Source organism: Fukomys damarensis, unplaced genomic scaffold, assembly GCF_012274545.1.
Source record: "Fukomys damarensis isolate Sample0158 unplaced genomic scaffold, DMR_v1.0_HiC HiC_scaffold_9, whole genome shotgun sequence".
In the NCBI taxonomy this organism is placed as follows: domain Eukaryota; kingdom Metazoa; phylum Chordata; class Mammalia; order Rodentia; family Bathyergidae; genus Fukomys; species Fukomys damarensis.
The window spans coordinates 40,636,494-40,654,439 of NW_022900921.1; the positions used below are offsets into that span (position 1 = coordinate 40,636,494).

Here is a 17,946-nt window from a genome sequence, read left to right on the forward strand (position 1 = left end):
TTTTTTTTTTTTTTTTTTTTTTTTTTTGTACCAGGGATCAAACTTGGGTCATTGTGCTTGTAAGGCAGAATGCAGAACCACTGAGCTAAATCCTCAGCTCTCCTCCAGCTTTTTAAAAGGAATGTTAAATCATCTATTCCTGACTCTTCCCAGGCACCTCTATTCTGGCCAAAGCTGTCGCCTGCTAAAATAAGGGCCAATCTATGGCCTCTGCCAGCTCTACGCATCTAAAGATTTTCCATATTCAAACCTCTGCCATACATTGATCTGGCTTATTTTTAGCCAAAAGTATCTTGGGGATGAGTACAGAGTTCCAAGTAAGGTTTGAATTTCACTGGTGGCCCAAGTATGTAACTTCAGGCTGCCAAAGATCCAAAAGGCTCCTTAAATATAGCCTACAGTGCTTGAATCATGCCAAACTCCTGTTTACAAATGAGAAAACCAAGATCCAAAGAAGTGTATCATCTTCTTCTGATTCTATTTGCCTTTCAAGATTCAGTTTGGCTATCCACCCAGAAGCTCTTACTGTCATTAACCCCCAGTTTTGTTTCTTTTTTCTGGGGGTACTGGGGATCGAACTCTGGTCTTTGCGCTTGTGAGGCAGGCAGCAGAACCACTGAGCTAAATCCCTGGCCCTAACCCCAAATATTTACTGTGTGAGGTACCAGCCCCTGTGATAGGCACTTGGGATTCTCTAGCACAGAATGGAGACAAAAATCCCTGCCCTTACATAGCTTACATTCTAGCAGGGGAACAGGCAATACATAGTAAGTATAATAATTAAGTCATCCTGTATGTGAAAGGCTGGAGGAGAAGAGAAAAGATTCGTGGAGATCAGGAGCATCTCAGAGTGGGGGTGGCGGGGCTTGAGATTTCTAAATAGGCAGTCTGTATGGAGAAGGGACAATGGACAAAAACTTTAGGAGAAAAGGAAGTTCGCCAAGCAGAGCCTCCACCAGTGTAAACTCTCTTAGGTATCCCCATGCTGGCAAGCTCAAGTCATGGATGGTGAGCAGGCCCTCGAGGAGAGGGGTGGAGGGGAGCGGGCCATGCACAATGCTTCAGCCACTGAAGGGGCTCAGGCCACTGCAGGATCTGAGCAGAGTAGCAACAGGATTTGACTTCTCATGTTAAAAACCCACCCACTCTGGCTTGTAGGCTGAGGAAGAATATGGTACACAGATAGAAGAGCTCAGGTAAGAGGCAATGGCTGCCCAGTGGCAGCAAGTGGTTTGGTTCTGATTCTGTCTCGAGATAGAATGAACAGTATTGGTGGAGAGACTGGGTGACGTGTAAGACAGAATGTTGCTGAGGCCTTTTGTTTTTGTTTCCTTATTCCAAGTCTAAGCTATGTAGTTACATTCATATTCCAGTTCATCAAACTGTGTGGTCATTATTCATCTCCCATGTCTTAGTTTGCACTAAGATCTCTGAAAGCAGACGTGCTTTATCCACTTCTATTTCTCAGTGCCTATGACAGCATCTGATGAGTGTTTTGAATAAATGAATATTAAGTATGACACATGAACTCCTATCCTGTCTTTAGCATCTCCCTAGTAAGACTGAAGTCTGAAGGATAAAAGTACATTTGCTGATCTCTGCAGAGAAGTGGGGTCTGGCTCCCAGTCTAAAAGTGCAGGTCTAGCTGGGGATTTAGCTTAGTGGTTCTGCCACCTGCCTCACAAGTGCAAGGTCCTGAGATTGACCCCTGATACCAAAAAGAAATTTAAAAAATAAAAAAATAAAAGTGCAGGTCCAACTTGCTGACCTCCATCTCCAGGTTGTATTCCTTTTCTACTGTTGTGTGTGATATTGCAAAATACGTATTTGCTCTGTCTTGTCTCTTGGCACACAGCTCCCCAAATCCTTGGACTGTCTGTAGTGGCAAGAGTGTCTTTCTTATGCTAATGTGATGATTGACTCTGAAGTAACCATGGGATAGGGATTGGTCATTGGAAAGTTCAAGGTACAGTTAGAAGGTTGGGACTTGTAGCTTCACCCTTCAACCTCTAGGGAGAGGGGAGGTACTGAAAGATTAAATTACTCACTACTGGCCAATTACTTAATCACACCCACATAAAAATCCAACAGGACTGGGTTCAGGTGGGAGATGCAGAAGGATGGAGCCCCCGGGAAGGAATGGAAGCTCCACAACCCTTTCCAAACACCTCACCCTATACAGCTCTTCCCCGGGGTCGTCCACCTGCATTTTTTGTAATATCCTTTATAACAAGTAGGCAAATGTAGGTGAAACATTACCCTGATTTCTGTGAGCTGCTCTAGCAAATTAATCAAGCTTGAGGTTAGAGCTGTGGGAACCCTTAATTTGCAGCCAAACTATAGTTGACATCAAGTGGGGGGGGCAGTCTTGTCACACTGAGCCCTCACCTTGAGGGCTCTGACACCATATTCAAGTAGACAGTGCTATAATTAAGCCAGAGGACACTCAGCTGTGTCAGCTGAGTAGGTGGATCAGTGCTCCCTTCCCACACCTGACATCACAAGTATCAAGTGTATCGTTTGGTGACCTGAGTAGTCAATTTCCAGAATTACCATGGAGAAACCAGTGTTTCCTTCATATCTTACCCTGTGTAACACATCATCACAAAACTAGCAGCTTAAAACACACCTTTACTATCTCACAGTTTCCATGGGCAGGGAGCTGAGGCACCCTTTGTTAGATCTCATAGGCTGTAATCAAGACACCTGTTGAGAGCCTGGAGTGGTAGCACACACCTGTAATCCCAGCACTCTGGGAGGCTGAAGCAGGAGGACAACAAGTTCCAGCCCAGCCTGGGCAACTTAGTGACTTAAAGAGAATTTATTTCAAAATAAAAGTTTTAAAAAGGGCTGGAGAAGTAGTTCAATGTGAAGGCCCTGGGTTCAATCTCCAGCACAGCAAAACACAACACACATATACATACACACACATCAGCTGTATTCTCACCTGGAGTATCTAATGCAAAAGAATCTGCTTTTAAGGTCATTTGGATTGTGGGCAGAGTTCATTCCCTTGTGGTTGTAGAACAGGGGGCTTCAGCTTTTAGATGGTTGTTGGTCAGAGGAATCCTGCCATTCCTGGGGGTCACCTGCAGTTCTTGGCTATGTGAACATCTTCAACATGTCCACTTAATTCATCAAGCTGCTAGGAGAGTCTTCACTCTGATAAAAATTGTGTGTATCAGAGTAATCACAGGCTTGATGTCTTACCACCTTTGCTTTATTCTGCTAGAAGCAAGTCCTAAGGACTGCCAGGGCTCCAGAGGAGGGGATCACACAAAGACTTCTACCAGGAGGTGGGAATCATGGAGGGTCCTAGTGAATTTCATCATTAGAAATGTGTTCCTTTTTCCTATCTCAACAATTCTGATCCGTATCCCTCTGGCATAGCCTGGTCCATAGACCTGCACAGTTTAACGCAGTAGTAACTAGACCCTAATGTAGCTAGTGAGACTGAAGAACTGGATTTTTAATTTTTAAAAAATTTTAATGAATTCCCATTTAATTTTAAAACTGATTCTAAACTCAGTTATTGGAAAAAAATCCATGTGTTGAGAACAACTTATGAGTCCACTTTTTTTTATCACAAATCTTATGAAATCTAGTATCTCCACTGAAAATTCCGTATTCAAACTGATAGGCTAATTGTAAAGTACACTAGATTCCCAAAACTTAATGTAAAAATTTTTAAAAGATTACATGTTGAAATGACAATGTCCTATATATATTAAGTAAAATACGTTATTATTATTATGGGAGGGTAGTGGGGATTGAACGCAGGTCCTTGAGCTTGTGAGGCAGGTGGCAGAACCACTTAGCTAAATCACCAGCCCAGTAAAATACATTATTAAAAGCAACTTCATGTTTTTCTATTGGTTTATGTTTTTAAAAACCAGAATAACCAGAACATTTAAAATTACCCATGTGGTTTATTGCTTGAGCAAATAGAGCTTAAGGGTCTGAATTTGGAATTGGGTGGGCAAGACACCAATGTTAGCTAATTATGCATGGCAATAGCTGATTAATATTAACATTAAAAAGGGACAGAAAGATAGGGCCATTTAACCGGTAGGAAAGTTTGAGAGAACACAAGGTCTCCCCAATAACCCACGCGTGGGAGGAGGCGCTGCTTAGCAGCAATGACGCCTTTCTGTACCCTTTGCCTCGCGCCGGCCGTAAACGCGCTGCGCCGTTTGACCCCAGCGCGGCGCCGTAGGCCACACTGCAAGCCGGGCGGCAGAGATGGCTGATGTGTCGGAGAGGACACTCCAGGTATCTGTGCTGGTGGCGTTCGCCTCCGGAGTGCTCCTGGGCTGGCAGGCAAACCGGTTGCGGAGACGCTACCTGGACTGGAGGAAACGGAGGCTGCAAGACAAGCTGGCTACAACGCAGAAGAAGCTGGACCTGGCCTGAGAGTTGGTGCCATGGGTCCTAGCCTGGGCTGGCCTGAGCCGGGCTCCCCTCACCCCAACATCGGCGGTGTGGAGCGCTTCCCGAGCGCGGGTGAGCAGTGCAGACAGTGGCGCCTAAGGGGTCTGAGGATACCTTTCTATGAGGTAGCTCATAGCAATTGATTCGCACCCTCAGACGCTAGAAAATTGAAATGGTTCTCTCCAATAACCTGTTCTTCAGTATTAACTGTTTAGTTCGCTGCATATAGTTAATGGGAATGCTTTACCGCGGACATTGTAGTTGCGCCCGGACAACATTTAACTTCAAAATAGAAAATAATGAAAAGCCCCAAGTTAAAAAAAAAAAATTGTGAATGTGTTTCTGCTACTTCCCTGCCCAGCATCATTCATTTTGATAGCCCTTGGTAGCACTGTAGTACATCTTGGCGTGGAGGTTTTGTAAACTCCAACCCAAATTCTTTCGGATAAAGTGTACAGAACTTTGGCCTGGAAGTCAGAAACCTTGCGTGCAGCAGTTGTTTTCATCAGAGTTGTGCACCGTAAATTTTCAGGGCCTCGGTTTTCTTGCCTGTAATACCAGATCTTATAGTTCATCATGTAATGCAATAATTAGAAGTTAAAGATTACCAATTACTAATTTCCTTTTCTCCTGTCTCCCACAGCTTGTCAATGATGGATGTAAAGCACTGGAAAGAAATAATTTCTTACTGCACTTTATGAATCTATTTTTAAAATTAAAATATCTTAAACGTCTTTGGACCTTTCTTAACCTCTCAAAGGGAAGGGAGTGTTTTGTTTGCCATTACTGCATCAGATCGGGATTCTTAGAGATGATATTTGTGGTTTTGAACAGCCATGACAGATGGCCTTTCCTTGGTACAGCCACAAGGCAGAGCTAGCGATGGGATCATTATGGGTCCTGTTACTGGGCCTGTTCGGGTGAGGTTGGGGTGGTGGTGGTGGTATGGGTAGTACCATAGGTGAAGTAAGTATGATACATGTAAGACCAAGTGCAGAATATAAGTTTTTATTGGCTACAAATCTCCTTTGTGTCATGAAATATACATGTGAAGGAGAAACTCTCTTGAATGGAGGTCAGGGATAAATTCCAGTCATTTTCCAGATTGAGTGACCAAGACCCTGGTTACTTTTGATTTGCAAGAGGTTTTTCAGGCACACTGTCTTTGCTAAAAAGATTGTGTATCTGTACTAATGTAAGACAATTTGGGAAAGCTATTTCTTCAGAAAGCCTCCCTTTCATTTACCATTTTACAGTGTCTGTTATGCCTTTGTTTTCATTCATTCTGTGAAAGCAGAAAGTGAGGCCTGAAATGTTGGCTCTTAGAGCTTCATCCCATCTGGGCTAGTTTCCTGAAGCTTCCTAGTCACTGTCATTCATTGAGGCTCAGAGAATTGAGGCTCTTTGAAAGGGTGAAGGTTTCTTGAGACACATGTTGCCCCCAGGCTGTTGGGAGTGTGCCCATGAAGCATCTGGGGTTCTGATTGGTCTAGTTCTCCTCTTTGGGCCTGTTCCTCTGTCATGGTCCTAGTGGATCTGATCTTTCCATTGTTGACTCTCCATTATTCATGTGTACCCTGACACATTCACCCCCTTTCTTCTCTCACCTCTGGGCATGTGCTGCTCACTTCCAAGAGTCCACCATATAGGATCTTCAGCCTCTCCTTGTTTTCTTCCTACTATATGCCATGTCCATGTGTCCCCAGTCAGTGGTAAGCAGTTCCTCTTGACATCACCCAACATCTTTACTGTATTTAAATGTTGTTGGTTTTCCCCTTAGAAAATGCTGTCTCACATGGAAATAGCACTTGTCATCCAAATTGGAAACAGGGTTTGGAGCCAGGAGTCATATGGCAGGCACTTGGATACCCTGGAAGTGACAAACTATCATCTTGGAAATACATCCTCTTACTCCCATTTGTTACTGCCATTTAGTCACAGCAGGTACCTGTCTTGGTTGGCCTACTTCTGCTTCACTATCTTGCCTCCTTTTGTGACCCATATGGACTCCCAGACCACCTGCTTCATTCCACGTTGCTTCTGCCATGCCCTAGACCTTGTCCAACAGGCTTGGACCTGTCATCACATTGAACTTGGCCTCTTTAAACAGGTAAGCACACATCTTAAGTAGAGCTGATATCTTCCATGTCTCTAGATCTGCCTATTCTGGAGGCCACTGGTTGTCCTACCCTCCAGTTCTCATCAGTCATCCTGGGCTCCCTGGTAACAGTAGACTTCATCTCCACTTCTATAGTCACCCTTCATCGCTGCTTTTGCTCTCATTTTGGCCACCAAACCTACTAGAGAGAGACACTTTACCTGTCTCACATGACCCATATGAGGCATTCCACAGTGACTATCTTTTGTGTTTTTTCAGCATATTTCTCTGTAGCCCTTGACCTCCCAATTTACACCTCTCATTCCTCAGTGCTTGCCCTGTCCTGTAAGACAAAGGCTATTAGAATACCCACATCTCTCAGTGGCTGTATTTTCAACAGGGCCGCCCATTATGATCACCTAGGGAGACTTAAAAAAACTAATCCCTGCCAGGTATGGTGGCAGCCACCTATAATCCCAGCATTCTGGGAGGCTGAGGCAGAAGGATCATCATGTTCTAGCCCAGCCTGGGCAATTTAGGGAGGCCTTGTCACATACAAAAAAATAAAACGCTGGAGATACAGCTCAGTGCAAAGACCTGGGTTTAATTTCTAGTACCCCTACTACCACTACCACACACACACACATAGGTAACATGTAGCACATGCCTGTAATCCTAGCTAATGAGGCAGAGTCAGGAAGATGAAAAGCTCAAGGGTAGTCTGGGCAACATAGCAAGATCCTGTCTCAAAATGAAAATAAAGGGCTGGGTGTGTAGCTCAGAGATAGAATGTTTTCCCAGCATGCATAAGGTCCTGAGTTCAGTCATGAAAACAAGTCCCCCCAACCAACCAATTCCTACATGTTGCTCCCCAGAGATTTTGGCCTGGGCATTAGGATTTTTAACCACTTAACTAAAGTTTCCCTCTAGTGTCACTCAGGCAGATGTCTTTTCAACCAGTCAATTCTTGTACTGATGAACTGGATAGATTGTCACTTTTATATTTCCTGTTATAAACAAAAATATGCTATTTTTGGTTATCCTAAATTTAAATAATTGGTAAGTGGTTAAGTCTCCTCAGATGATTGTCATGCTCAGCTGAGGCTGAAACCCATTATTTTTGAAGCTCTGTCTCACTCACTTTTCCTTAGCAGGAGAGACACTGGGGACCCTTCCCAGGCAGACTCCTCTCTGGTCTTCATTGTATTCTACATCTTTCCCCTGTACCCTGCCAGGACTTGATCCCCCTATACATTGTCTATAATCCCCAGTCTCTTCCTGTTTAGCCTCTAGTTAGGAACACACAGATCTTAAAGTAAAATTCCAAAGAGAATGAGCAAACTATAACCACAGACAATACAGCATGCTATAAACATGATGTTGAAAATACACAAGAAGCCAGCACGTACTGCATGATTATATAATCCAAAGGGACTCAAAATTTTAAGTTTGTCATTATAGTGTTATAATATAGGATAAAACCAAGACATGGAGGGAGGGAAAGAGGTTGGAAGAAGAAGACATGTTATTATGTACATGTACCATCCCACCATGTGATCATTATGTGGTGCAAACATGTACTAAAAAAAAAAAAAAAACTTTGGGTAGTGTTTACCTTTGGTGGTTGGGAGTGAGGGTGATTAACAAGGAGGAGAAGACTATTAGGGTGTGTGTAATGTTCAGTTTCTTAATCTGGGTGCTGCAATGCAGTTTGTAGAAGTGCAATGAGCTGCACCTTTATGGTTTGTGTGCTTTTTTTCAATGTATATACTTGAACAAATACATAAATAAGTGACAGTTCAGCCTGGCCTGTATTATTACGTATTGTATTGAACAACACTCATTTATATTAATGTGGTCCATCATTTCAGAGGTGAGCTTGGTTCATCATTCTAACTCATGTACAATTTTGCTGTGGTGGCGTTTGGGAAGTGAATTTAGCGGCTGCCATCCCACTTCTGGAAATACAACCACCTTCCTGAGAGTCCATGTAAACAATCATAAATGAGAACTCGTAATTTTCTCACAGACCCTGTAGGACGAATCACTACGAATGCGACCCTACAGAATTCAGGATGGACCACGGGTAAATTCAGAATGAAACAAAATGTAACGATTACCCCCAAACAAAAAGGAATAAAAAACTGCCTTTTAAAGTGAGATACGCAACAGAACCATGCATCCCATTAAGGCCATACAATTCTTATAGGTAATGAAAGCGCTGAAGAGGCTCAAACTGAATAGGAAAATTAATTTAGCAAAAGTGGCATTACAGAACCAAACGGTCCAAATCCCCCAAAAGGAACGTGGTCTAACAACGCCCGTGTACTGTAGGACCTGTGTCTCGGACGCCGTAGCGCGAGGAAAAGTAATTGTCTGGGCCGCAAGGCCGAGCTCAGAGTTCCGGACGTGCCGATCACGTGGCCGCGAGCCCTCATTTTTCGCCTTCCTGCAGCCCGGGTTACCGGCTGAGAAGCGCGCGGCGATGGCGTCACCCATCCGCGCAGACGCTTTAGTTTCCCTGGCAACCGCAGGCTGAGCGCAGCGGTTTAGGAGATGCTATCCCGGCGGCCTAAAGATCCCCTGCAGGTGGTGCGGCGCCGTAACCAGGAGTTGAAGCTACAGGTAAGCTGGGCGGTGCGGCTAGGGACCCTAGCCCGAGAAGGGGCAGGCTCTGCGGCGGGCGAGTGGACCCCAGGCATCCTACACCTCTTACATCTCCGGGCTTGACCCGGCTCTGAGCCTGCGGCTTCCAGCCGAACCCTAGCCTCTGGCGAAGCCTTCCGAACCTCATAACGTACCCGAGCACCCTCCTTCCCAAGCGCCCAGCCGCCGTTCCGACAGCTTCCCTCCCCTCCCAGCCTGAGCTCTCGGCGTCCTCCCCGCTGGCTCCCGCCCGCCCTCCGGCCTCTTCGCTAAAAGCTCGCTGCATCACGGGAGAAGTCAGGAATAGTCTCAGCATGTCAGAGCATTACGATCCGACAGACTGAACTACACAGGGAACACGAGTAACTTGTAAATACGAGAGAATAATAAATTTCCAAAGATAACCAAGTCACTGCAAAGGAGATAAAGATCACAAACATTTAAAAGTCGCAGTACTCAGGCGGGACGATGAGTAAAGAGGCCCTTCACGTTCGCTGTCCCAGTGCATAAAGTGCAGCGTTTCTGAACAGCAGTTTGATAGAATGCTGCGAATATCCAGTCTCCTGGGCTGGGTAATTACATTTCCAAGAATCTACCGTGTGAAATAATGAAAAATTGGGACAAAGATTGACGAAAAGATATTCATCACATTACTGCTTATAATAGAAAAAAATACTGTCTCAACTAGTAATAGAAAATTGGATACATAACTTAGGATGGGATAGACTAATACTGTGACAAATTTGTTAAAGAAATTTTAATGTGTAGGGAAAATATGATAAAATGGCAACTGAGACATATAGAATAGAATATACAATGTTTCTGTTAGAGAAAAGATATAGAAAGGACACATAATGAAATGGTATCTGTGTGATTAAATACTAATGGTTATTGTTTTTCTTGTGTATATTTTCGTGTACTAAATGCTTATTTTAAAAAATAAGTAATAAAGTAAATAGTAATGGGCTGTTCATTTATTTTCTGAAATTTGTATTTTACTTTACTAATTGTACTTTTTTTTTTACAAATTGTACTTTTCAAAAGTGCAATTTACCACATATTTTTCCACTAAGTAAAATTATTATAAGTTCTTTGACAGATAAGAGATTTACTCATGTTCATATTTTATGCTGTTTTGGGCTTTTATTTAAAAGTTCAAAATTTAAATGTTTCCACACTTGCCTAACATGTGCAAGATCCTATGTTCCATTTCCAGCATCAGCATGAGAGGAAAGAAAGAAAAATTTACATGCTTTCACCATAAAGAAGTAATAAATGTTTTAGGAGATAGGTATGTTTAACGTGATTGAAACATTGCACAGCGTATACATGTAATGAAATATCGATACCCCATAAATATAATTTTTTGGGTTTTCTATCAGTTAAAAATAAATTAAATTGAACAGTATGCAAAAAAATTTGGCAGATAAATTTAGGGAAAGTGACTTTGACAGCTAAAACTTAGTGAATTTTAGTAACTTTGGAATCAGCAGTGCAACAAAAACAAAATATTCTTCTAGTAGAAATAAAAGTAAAATTTTATGGGCACTGACTTTTGCTGAGTTTTGGTAGACTTAATATGATTTTTATCTAATTTTAAATTGGTGGGACATTAGAAGAACCAGGAAAAGTTTCAGAAGTAAACTATAAAAATAATTACTAAAGTAAACATAAAACAGACTATCATAAGGATTATTTAACGTGTATCAAATTGAATCAGGAGCATTTTAATACTTTGAGTATCTGGAAAGGACATTTTGATAATATTAGTTCTTTACTATCTCCACAACAGACACCTGAAGCTGAAAAAACAACAACAACAACAACAAAAAAGAATGCATTTCCAAGTCAGCATCCATGGACAAGGAATCCATTTCCTATTTGGGTCATGCCTTTGATGACTGGTTCTTTCCCTGGGTGTGTGATTTTGTAAATAGCATTCAGGTGGATGCCAAATAGGAAGCATAGAGGAGAAATTAGGGAAATTTTCTCTTTTCATCCACTGTCTTTTCATATAATCTGTAGAAAAGAAACCAGAGAAGTATGTGCCTTTTTGTGATATATTGGCAAAAGAATACATGTGATACATGTAGTGCTTGAAAAGTATCAAGTCAAGACAATGAAAGTCATGGTACACTTAATGCAGTGAATTCTACTCAGTAGTAAGGAGTAAACTAACACAACAATATAGAAGTATCTCAGACACATGGCATGGCGGAAAGACACAAAAATATATACTGTGTAAGTCCATTTTTATCAAAGTTGTGGAGCAGCCAAAGCTAAGATGGTGGTAAAAGAACAGGTTTGTCTCTGAAAGAATAGGTCAGGGATTTGCTGGAAGAGGCAACAGGAACTTTCTAAGGTAATTTCCTATATCTTGATAAGGATTTGGGTTATATAAGTTATGCATTTGTCAAAATGTGGCAAAGGTACACTTTAGATTTGTGCATCTGATATGTAAATTTTATATCAAATGTTGAACTCTAATTAGTGACACCCCAAGTTCATTATTTAGGGAGAGGTGTACTAATGACTACAGTTTGCTTCAAAATGCATAAAAAATAAGATGGATTCATGTATAGATATACCAAATAGGCATAGTAAAATGTTAGTGATAGAATCTAGTTATGGGTGCATCAGTATTTACTGTAAAATTCTTTCAACTTTATTATTGTGTGTTTAAAGTCATTCATTCTATATTGGAGATAAAAAGAGAAGTAAAATTTTATTTCCTAAGGTGATATTTTAAACTGTCTGCGTTTGCCATAGGTTGATAGTTTGCTTTCTGAAAACCAATGGAAAGGAGCTCTAGAACCCAATAAAAGACAAGATATCTACCAAAGGTAAAGTATGCTAAATTATATGAGCCTTCCAGGCACTGCACCTACATTTCAATGAGTAAGATTTAAGGCACTGAAATCATTTCAAGCTTTCTTTTTTTCATTCTTTCTTTCCTCCCTCCCCTAGAAGAGTTTAATTTTTTTTTTTTTTTTTTGTGCCAGGGATTGAACTCTGGATCTTGCTCTTTCGAGGCAAGCAGTGGAACCACTGAGCTAAATCCTTGGCCCTAGAAGAATTTAAAATTAAGTACACATTTCATCCCCTAAACTGAATTCAAGTATTAATACTTTTGCATCAATTATAAAACATCATTAAAATAATCTGTGTCTTGGGGGTATTTAAAGTTTATAACATTCAAAAGAACATGAGATTCATCCTATTTAAATTATCTATTAGAATTATTTGAAAAAGTTGTACTTCAGTTAGACATTCAGTACACCTAGAAATAAAATAAAATATAAATCAATTTTTTAAATGGTAAATGGAATTTAATTTATAATTATTAGTAGGATTGATTGTTTAAAGAAAATATGAAGTTGGTTGCACTTTCTTTGCCAGATTTAAAATAGAATAATGTTTATGCTGAATTTGAAGTCCCTGGGGAAAGTCAGTTTTTAAATTTTATTTTAATAAGCTGTGTATAAAAAGATCCCCTCACAGTCATTTATAAATTTACATTAATACCTTCAAAAATACTCTGAAAATGTGTGTGTGTGTGTGTGTGTGTGTGTGTGTGTGTATCTGGGAATTGAACCTAGGGCTTTTGCACTGAACTACATCTCTACCCTTCTGAAATTTTTTATTTTGAGACAACACCTTGCTATCACACTAAATTGCTCAGGCTGGACTTGAACTTTGCTGTCCTGTCTCAGCCTCCCAGAGCACTGGGATCACAAGTGTGTGCCACTGTGTCCAGCTCCTGAAAATGTCATTTTACCCGTAGGTTTTATTAATAGTTAGCAGGACATAGAGTTAAAAATAATATCTACTTAAACCTTTGAAGATGTTCAGTTTATTTTTTTTGTTGTTTTGTTTTTTGTTTTGCATGCAGTGGTGCAGATAAGTCTGATTATCATTCTCTGATAATTGGCTGTTTGAGATTTTTTTTCTTCAGCTTTGGTGTTCTGGAATTTCCTCACAGTATAGTTTTGTGTCATTTTTATCCTCTCAACGTTCACTGGGTATCTTCAGTCTGAAATTTTATGTCTCTTATGAGCTCTAGGAAGGTTTATTTCACTGAAAATCATTTCTGTGCTTCCATTTGTCTAGGTCTTCCTGAAACACGTTTGAATCAGGTGTGAGTTTCACGGGATCCTTAGCTCTCTTCTCCTGATAGTCTTCTCTTCTGTGTTCCTTTGCAACTGGAAGATTATTTTGACTTCTTGTAAATTTTCCATGGATATTTTATTTCAGCCATGAATTGATAACTTACTAGTTTTTTTCTTCTCTTAAGTTGTTCTTTTTCTTTAGCATCATGTTCCTGTTTTCAGATAATCCCCTTCTCGCTTCTACAATTAGGAGGTTTGCTTTCAAGTTCTCTGTTATCTGAATTGTCTTTGCTTCCTCTAGGTTCAAACTCTTACCTGACTGTCTGTCTATCTATTTTTAGCTAGTCTTTTTTTTTTTTTTTTTTTTTTTTTTAAGAGAAGGGGTCTTGCTGTGTAGTTCAGGCTGGCCTTGAATTCACCATGTATCCCAGTCTGGTTTTGAACTTGTAGCAATCCTCCCACCTCAGCCATCAAAGCTCTGGAATAACAGGTGTGCCCCACCACACCCACTTGATCTTAAATTTTATCCTCATGTTGCTAGTTTTCTTTATTATGTATCATGGTCCTTTGCTACTCATTTAATTTATGAATGAGGGACCAGGTGGATTCTAGAGAGCTTTCTTGGGTTCTTGTGGTGTTGATTAGTGGCATCTTTCCTATTAGCACTGTCTCCTGAAGGGGAATGAAATTCTTTGCATGTGGGCAGGGCTTCTCAGTGGCTGGGAACCAGTCTTTGGTCTGAGGAGCACCCAGTGCCAGAAGAGGGTGGGCTTTTAACCCTGTTGTGCAAGATACTTCTTTAGCAATTGTGGTTCTCCCCAAGTCACTCATCATCATCATCATTTAGAGAATAATCATCTGGTATAAAAGGAGAACTGAGAGGGGTGAAGTAATAGAAAAAGGAGCTCACAGGTTCAGGATTTCTGTAAACAGACTTTTGAGAAAGTCACTAGACTTTTTACAGAAGAGCCTTTACTAAACCTCAGTGTGTCTTCCCTAAATGAGCTAAAGGTTTTAGATTGCTTTCACACTGATTTCCCATCTCAAAGCTTAAATATATGGACATGATTTAATTTATACAAGAGAATATACACCCGTGTGTATTTCTGTATGTAATGCCAGATTACTGTAAATAGCAAAGCCCAGCCATCATGTGTATCTTTTCATCTAGAACTTCTTGATGTGTCAACCTACACAGATTTTAAGGAGCCCTCCCTCCATGCTTTCTGTCTGCCTACCCAAATCCTGGCCTTTTCTGCTGGTAGGCCATGTCCCCATTGTGCCTATGAGGCTGCTTCCTCTGTCATAGAGGAACATACCTCCAGCCTTTCTCCTTTTGGGGGGAAATTTGTCCACATCCCTTGTTGGCTTGTGGTCATTCTTCCATTCTTTGCAGTATGCGGGTTATTTCCTTTGAAAATGTTCTCATCCTTTTTTGTGGGGTTTCAGGAGGAGTGAAAATATGTGTATGTGTAGACTGTGTGTGAACCAGGAGTCTTAACTAACTTAACTGAGCTGTGTGAGATTTAATTTTACCAACATCAAGAAGATCATTTTAATTATTTGGTGGTTTTTGAATGTATTATATAAAAATCGTTTTCCACTCTGGCTCTTCAGTGAAATTTCTGAGTCTGTTTCACTAAAGATTCTTTTGGTCAAGTAATAGGAAAGCTGTCAGAATAAGCAGCTTTTACTGTGAGTCTTGTTTGACAGGAAGTCTGCAGCTAGTCTCCTGTGGTTCATCCATGGCTTGTGACATCTTCAAAGTCCAGCTGTTGGTGACACGCCCTCTGCCACCCTGAGGTTGTTCATGATGCTTCTCACAGTGACAAAGCCTATTAACAGCAGCACAGGGAGGACACACGGGAGGCACTTCTCGCCCACTTTGCTGCTTTTATGATTCTTTAGCCACCCAGGCCCAGGCCCAGTGGAGGCTGAGGATGTAGATTTTATGGAGAGCTGTGTCCAGAGAAGAGGAGGGACAGGAGGAGATGACCACAGGATCAGCCATTCTTGATGTTTCCGCCTCTCTTTTTCTGCCCCTTTCACAAAGGATTTTTGACCCCTTTTCCCTTTGCCCTATTCCATTTCATTTTACTTACATCTGTAATAAAAAATAAAACTCAAATAACATATATTAAAAAAATAGAAGCTATGGCTTCGAATACTGAAAAAGTATTTGATCTTTTAAAGGCTCATCATTAGTTATAGCCCATTTTGGGTTATTTTTACATGTCTTCTTTGGGTATCTAAGATTTACACTAAATTCTGTAAGCTGTCTTAACTAAGACACTGTGCCTATATGGACAGGCCAAGTTCAAAAAGAAGAGTATGGCATTGTGTGAATAGGTCAGTTGCAGAATCCTTCATTGACTCTGCCACTGACTAAACATGGGGCTCTTTTTTTTTTTTTTTATCTCTTTTTGGCTTAGAATACAGGGCCTTCACACTGAGCTACAGCCCCATCTTCGTTTTTGTTTTTGTTTTTGGCATCGGTGATTGAACTCAGGTCCATGTGCTTGTGAGGCAGGCGACAGAACCACTGTGCTGAATTGCCCTTCCTCCTCCTCCTCTCTCTCTCTCTCTCACTTTCTCTCTCTCTCTCCCTCTCTCTCTCTCTTTCTCTCTCTCTCTCTTTCTTTTTCGTACCAGGTATCAAACTCGGGCCCTTGTGCTTTCAAGGCAGGCACCAGAACCACTGAGCTAAATCCCCAGCCCCCCATCTTTGTGGTTTTATTTGGCGACAGGTCTGAGTTGCCCAGGTTGTGCTTGAATTTGCAGCATTCCTGCCTCAGCCTCCCAGAGTGCTAGAATTACAGTCATGTGACACTGTGCCTGGCCCACATGAATCTTTTTAGAAACTGACTCTCCATTTGGAATGAGAGTTGTTAAGACATTGAAATGAGGTGGTTTGTAAATGCCAGGCACACAGTCAGTAACTATGTTACTTATGTCTCTGGTTCTATCCTCAGTCTGTGGAATTGTCATGATGAAGAAGTATCTAAAATCTTGTGTTTTTCCTGGAGTCACAGAAGCTTGTGGTTATCCTGTCGAGTACCTTAGAGCTTGGCTGTAGAGCAGTGATGGGGATCTTATGGCATGCATGCCACAGTGGACATGCAGAGCCCTCTCAGTTAGCATGGGAGCCTCACCACCCCAGCAGCTGATCTCAGATACTCAGGTTTAATCGCAGCATTGGCACTTTGTAATAAGTGGGCTTTGGGTTGCAGTCTGGGCATTTGGTCTCCAAGGTTTGCCATCACTGCTATAAAGGATCATCAAAGCTAATGGGTAGAAAAGCATTTACTATGAATTTTAAAACATTATTCATGCAATAGCTAAAATAGCTTTCTGATTCTTATAATAGTAAGCCAATGTGTTTTCTTTCTTTTTTAAAATTTAGATGTATTCAGTTAAAACAGGCAATAGATGAAAATAAAACCACTCTTCAAAAATTAAAGAAGGTAAGTATTACAGTTACTCACATTACAAAAAAAAATCTCTTATTAAGATATTTTCACTAAGTGGGAATGAAGTGAAGTTGGTGAGTCCCTGGGTTTGCGTTAAGGACCTACAAGCTGCCCAGCAGGTTGCTAAGTTGTCTGCCATAGGGCAGAAATGCCAGAGCTCAGGATACTGAAAAACAAAACCAGCTCTGGTGAGCTCACACAGCACGGAAGACTCAGAAAATTTTTAAAAATTGTAGCACTTTGTGAGGTATGGGGGATGCCGAGTAGAACTGTTTCTGTTTTAACCCTATCATGGGGAGAGAATACACACTCTGATCCTGAGGTAAATGGTGATGAAGGCCCTGCATCACATGGCAGCAGCTCTAGTGTCAGTGACCCTGCAGAAATGGGAATGAGATTTTGCCCTCGGTGATCCCTTCAGGATCCTTTGTGGTTGAGCCTGAGCTTCAACCAGGTGTCTAGGGCTGGAGACCCACAGAGACTTAAGGTAGAAGGTGCCCGAAGTCACCTCCCTGCCTACACCTGAATCCTTCTTGCTGTATCTGGGCTTTTCTGTTTCTCAAGAGACACAAAGTTTTCAACTTAGGAGGCAGATGGACCCTAAATTTGCAAACTTAATTTTTCTTGTTTCACATAAGAAAAAACAGGCTCTGCCAAGTGAAGAAGCCAGATCTCTCTGTCAGTAAGTGGCAGAATTTGGGACTGGTCCTTACATTCTGGCTCTAAAGCCAGTCTTCTGTCACAGCTTGTCCCGTACTGACCAGGGAGCATCTGTGATCCTTAGCACGAAAAGAAAGAAAAGCCAGAAACAAGTGGTGTCACTGTAGTTTTCATTAGGTTTGCATTCCAGCTCAATGAACCATATTTCTTTAACTCACTTATTTCTGTAAGGCAAATATCATCTCACAGTGATGTTTATTTTGCTTTATAGCATTTAGTGGAGTTTTTGTTTCATTCTTTTAAAATAGATATTAGGGAAGTGGAATTAAACTCTCAGTGAACTAGATCTGTGTTTTCCCATAGGCTGATGAAGCTGCACCTGTTGGGAACTATGATCAGAGGAAAGAAGAGGAGCAGGCCCTCCTGGAAAAGCTTACCCATCAACTGCAGGAACTTGCTGTGGCCATAAGTAAAGAAAATATGACTAAGTATGCCTCATTCCTCCTTCCTTCATTTTTTTTTTTTTTTTTTT

General features: G+C 41.3%; 2 protein-coding genes across 4 annotated transcripts in view; both read left to right on the forward strand.

The window, feature by feature from the left end:
- The first annotated feature begins 4,139 nt into the window (after positions 1–4,139).
- Positions 4,140–4,435, forward strand: Mtln (mitoregulin). Its single transcript, XM_033761483.1, is given in 2 exon segments — positions 4,140–4,232; positions 4,234–4,435. Coding segments are annotated over 2 exon segments (273 nt in total). The 3' UTR covers positions 4,414–4,435.
- The window catches only part of Nphp1 (nephrocystin 1), a 62,220-nt gene continuing 48,699 nt past the window's right edge, over positions 4,426–17,946 (forward strand). For 2 of the 3 annotated variants that reach the window (XM_033761686.1, XM_010638165.2), the window contains exons 1-6: positions 4,426–4,503; positions 6,367–6,541; positions 8,401–9,154; positions 11,945–12,018; positions 16,688–16,748; positions 17,778–17,902. In XM_033761686.1, coding sequence (XP_033617577.1) covers positions 9,086–9,154; positions 11,945–12,018; positions 16,688–16,748; positions 17,778–17,902 — 329 coding nt within the window. In that variant the 5' untranslated portion in view covers positions 4,426–4,503; positions 6,367–6,541; positions 8,401–9,085. Of the gene's footprint in view, positions 4,504–6,366; positions 6,542–8,108; positions 9,155–11,944; positions 12,019–16,687; positions 16,749–17,777; positions 17,903–17,946 lie in introns of those variants that run through there. The other variant, XM_010638164.2, reaches the window with a different exon arrangement.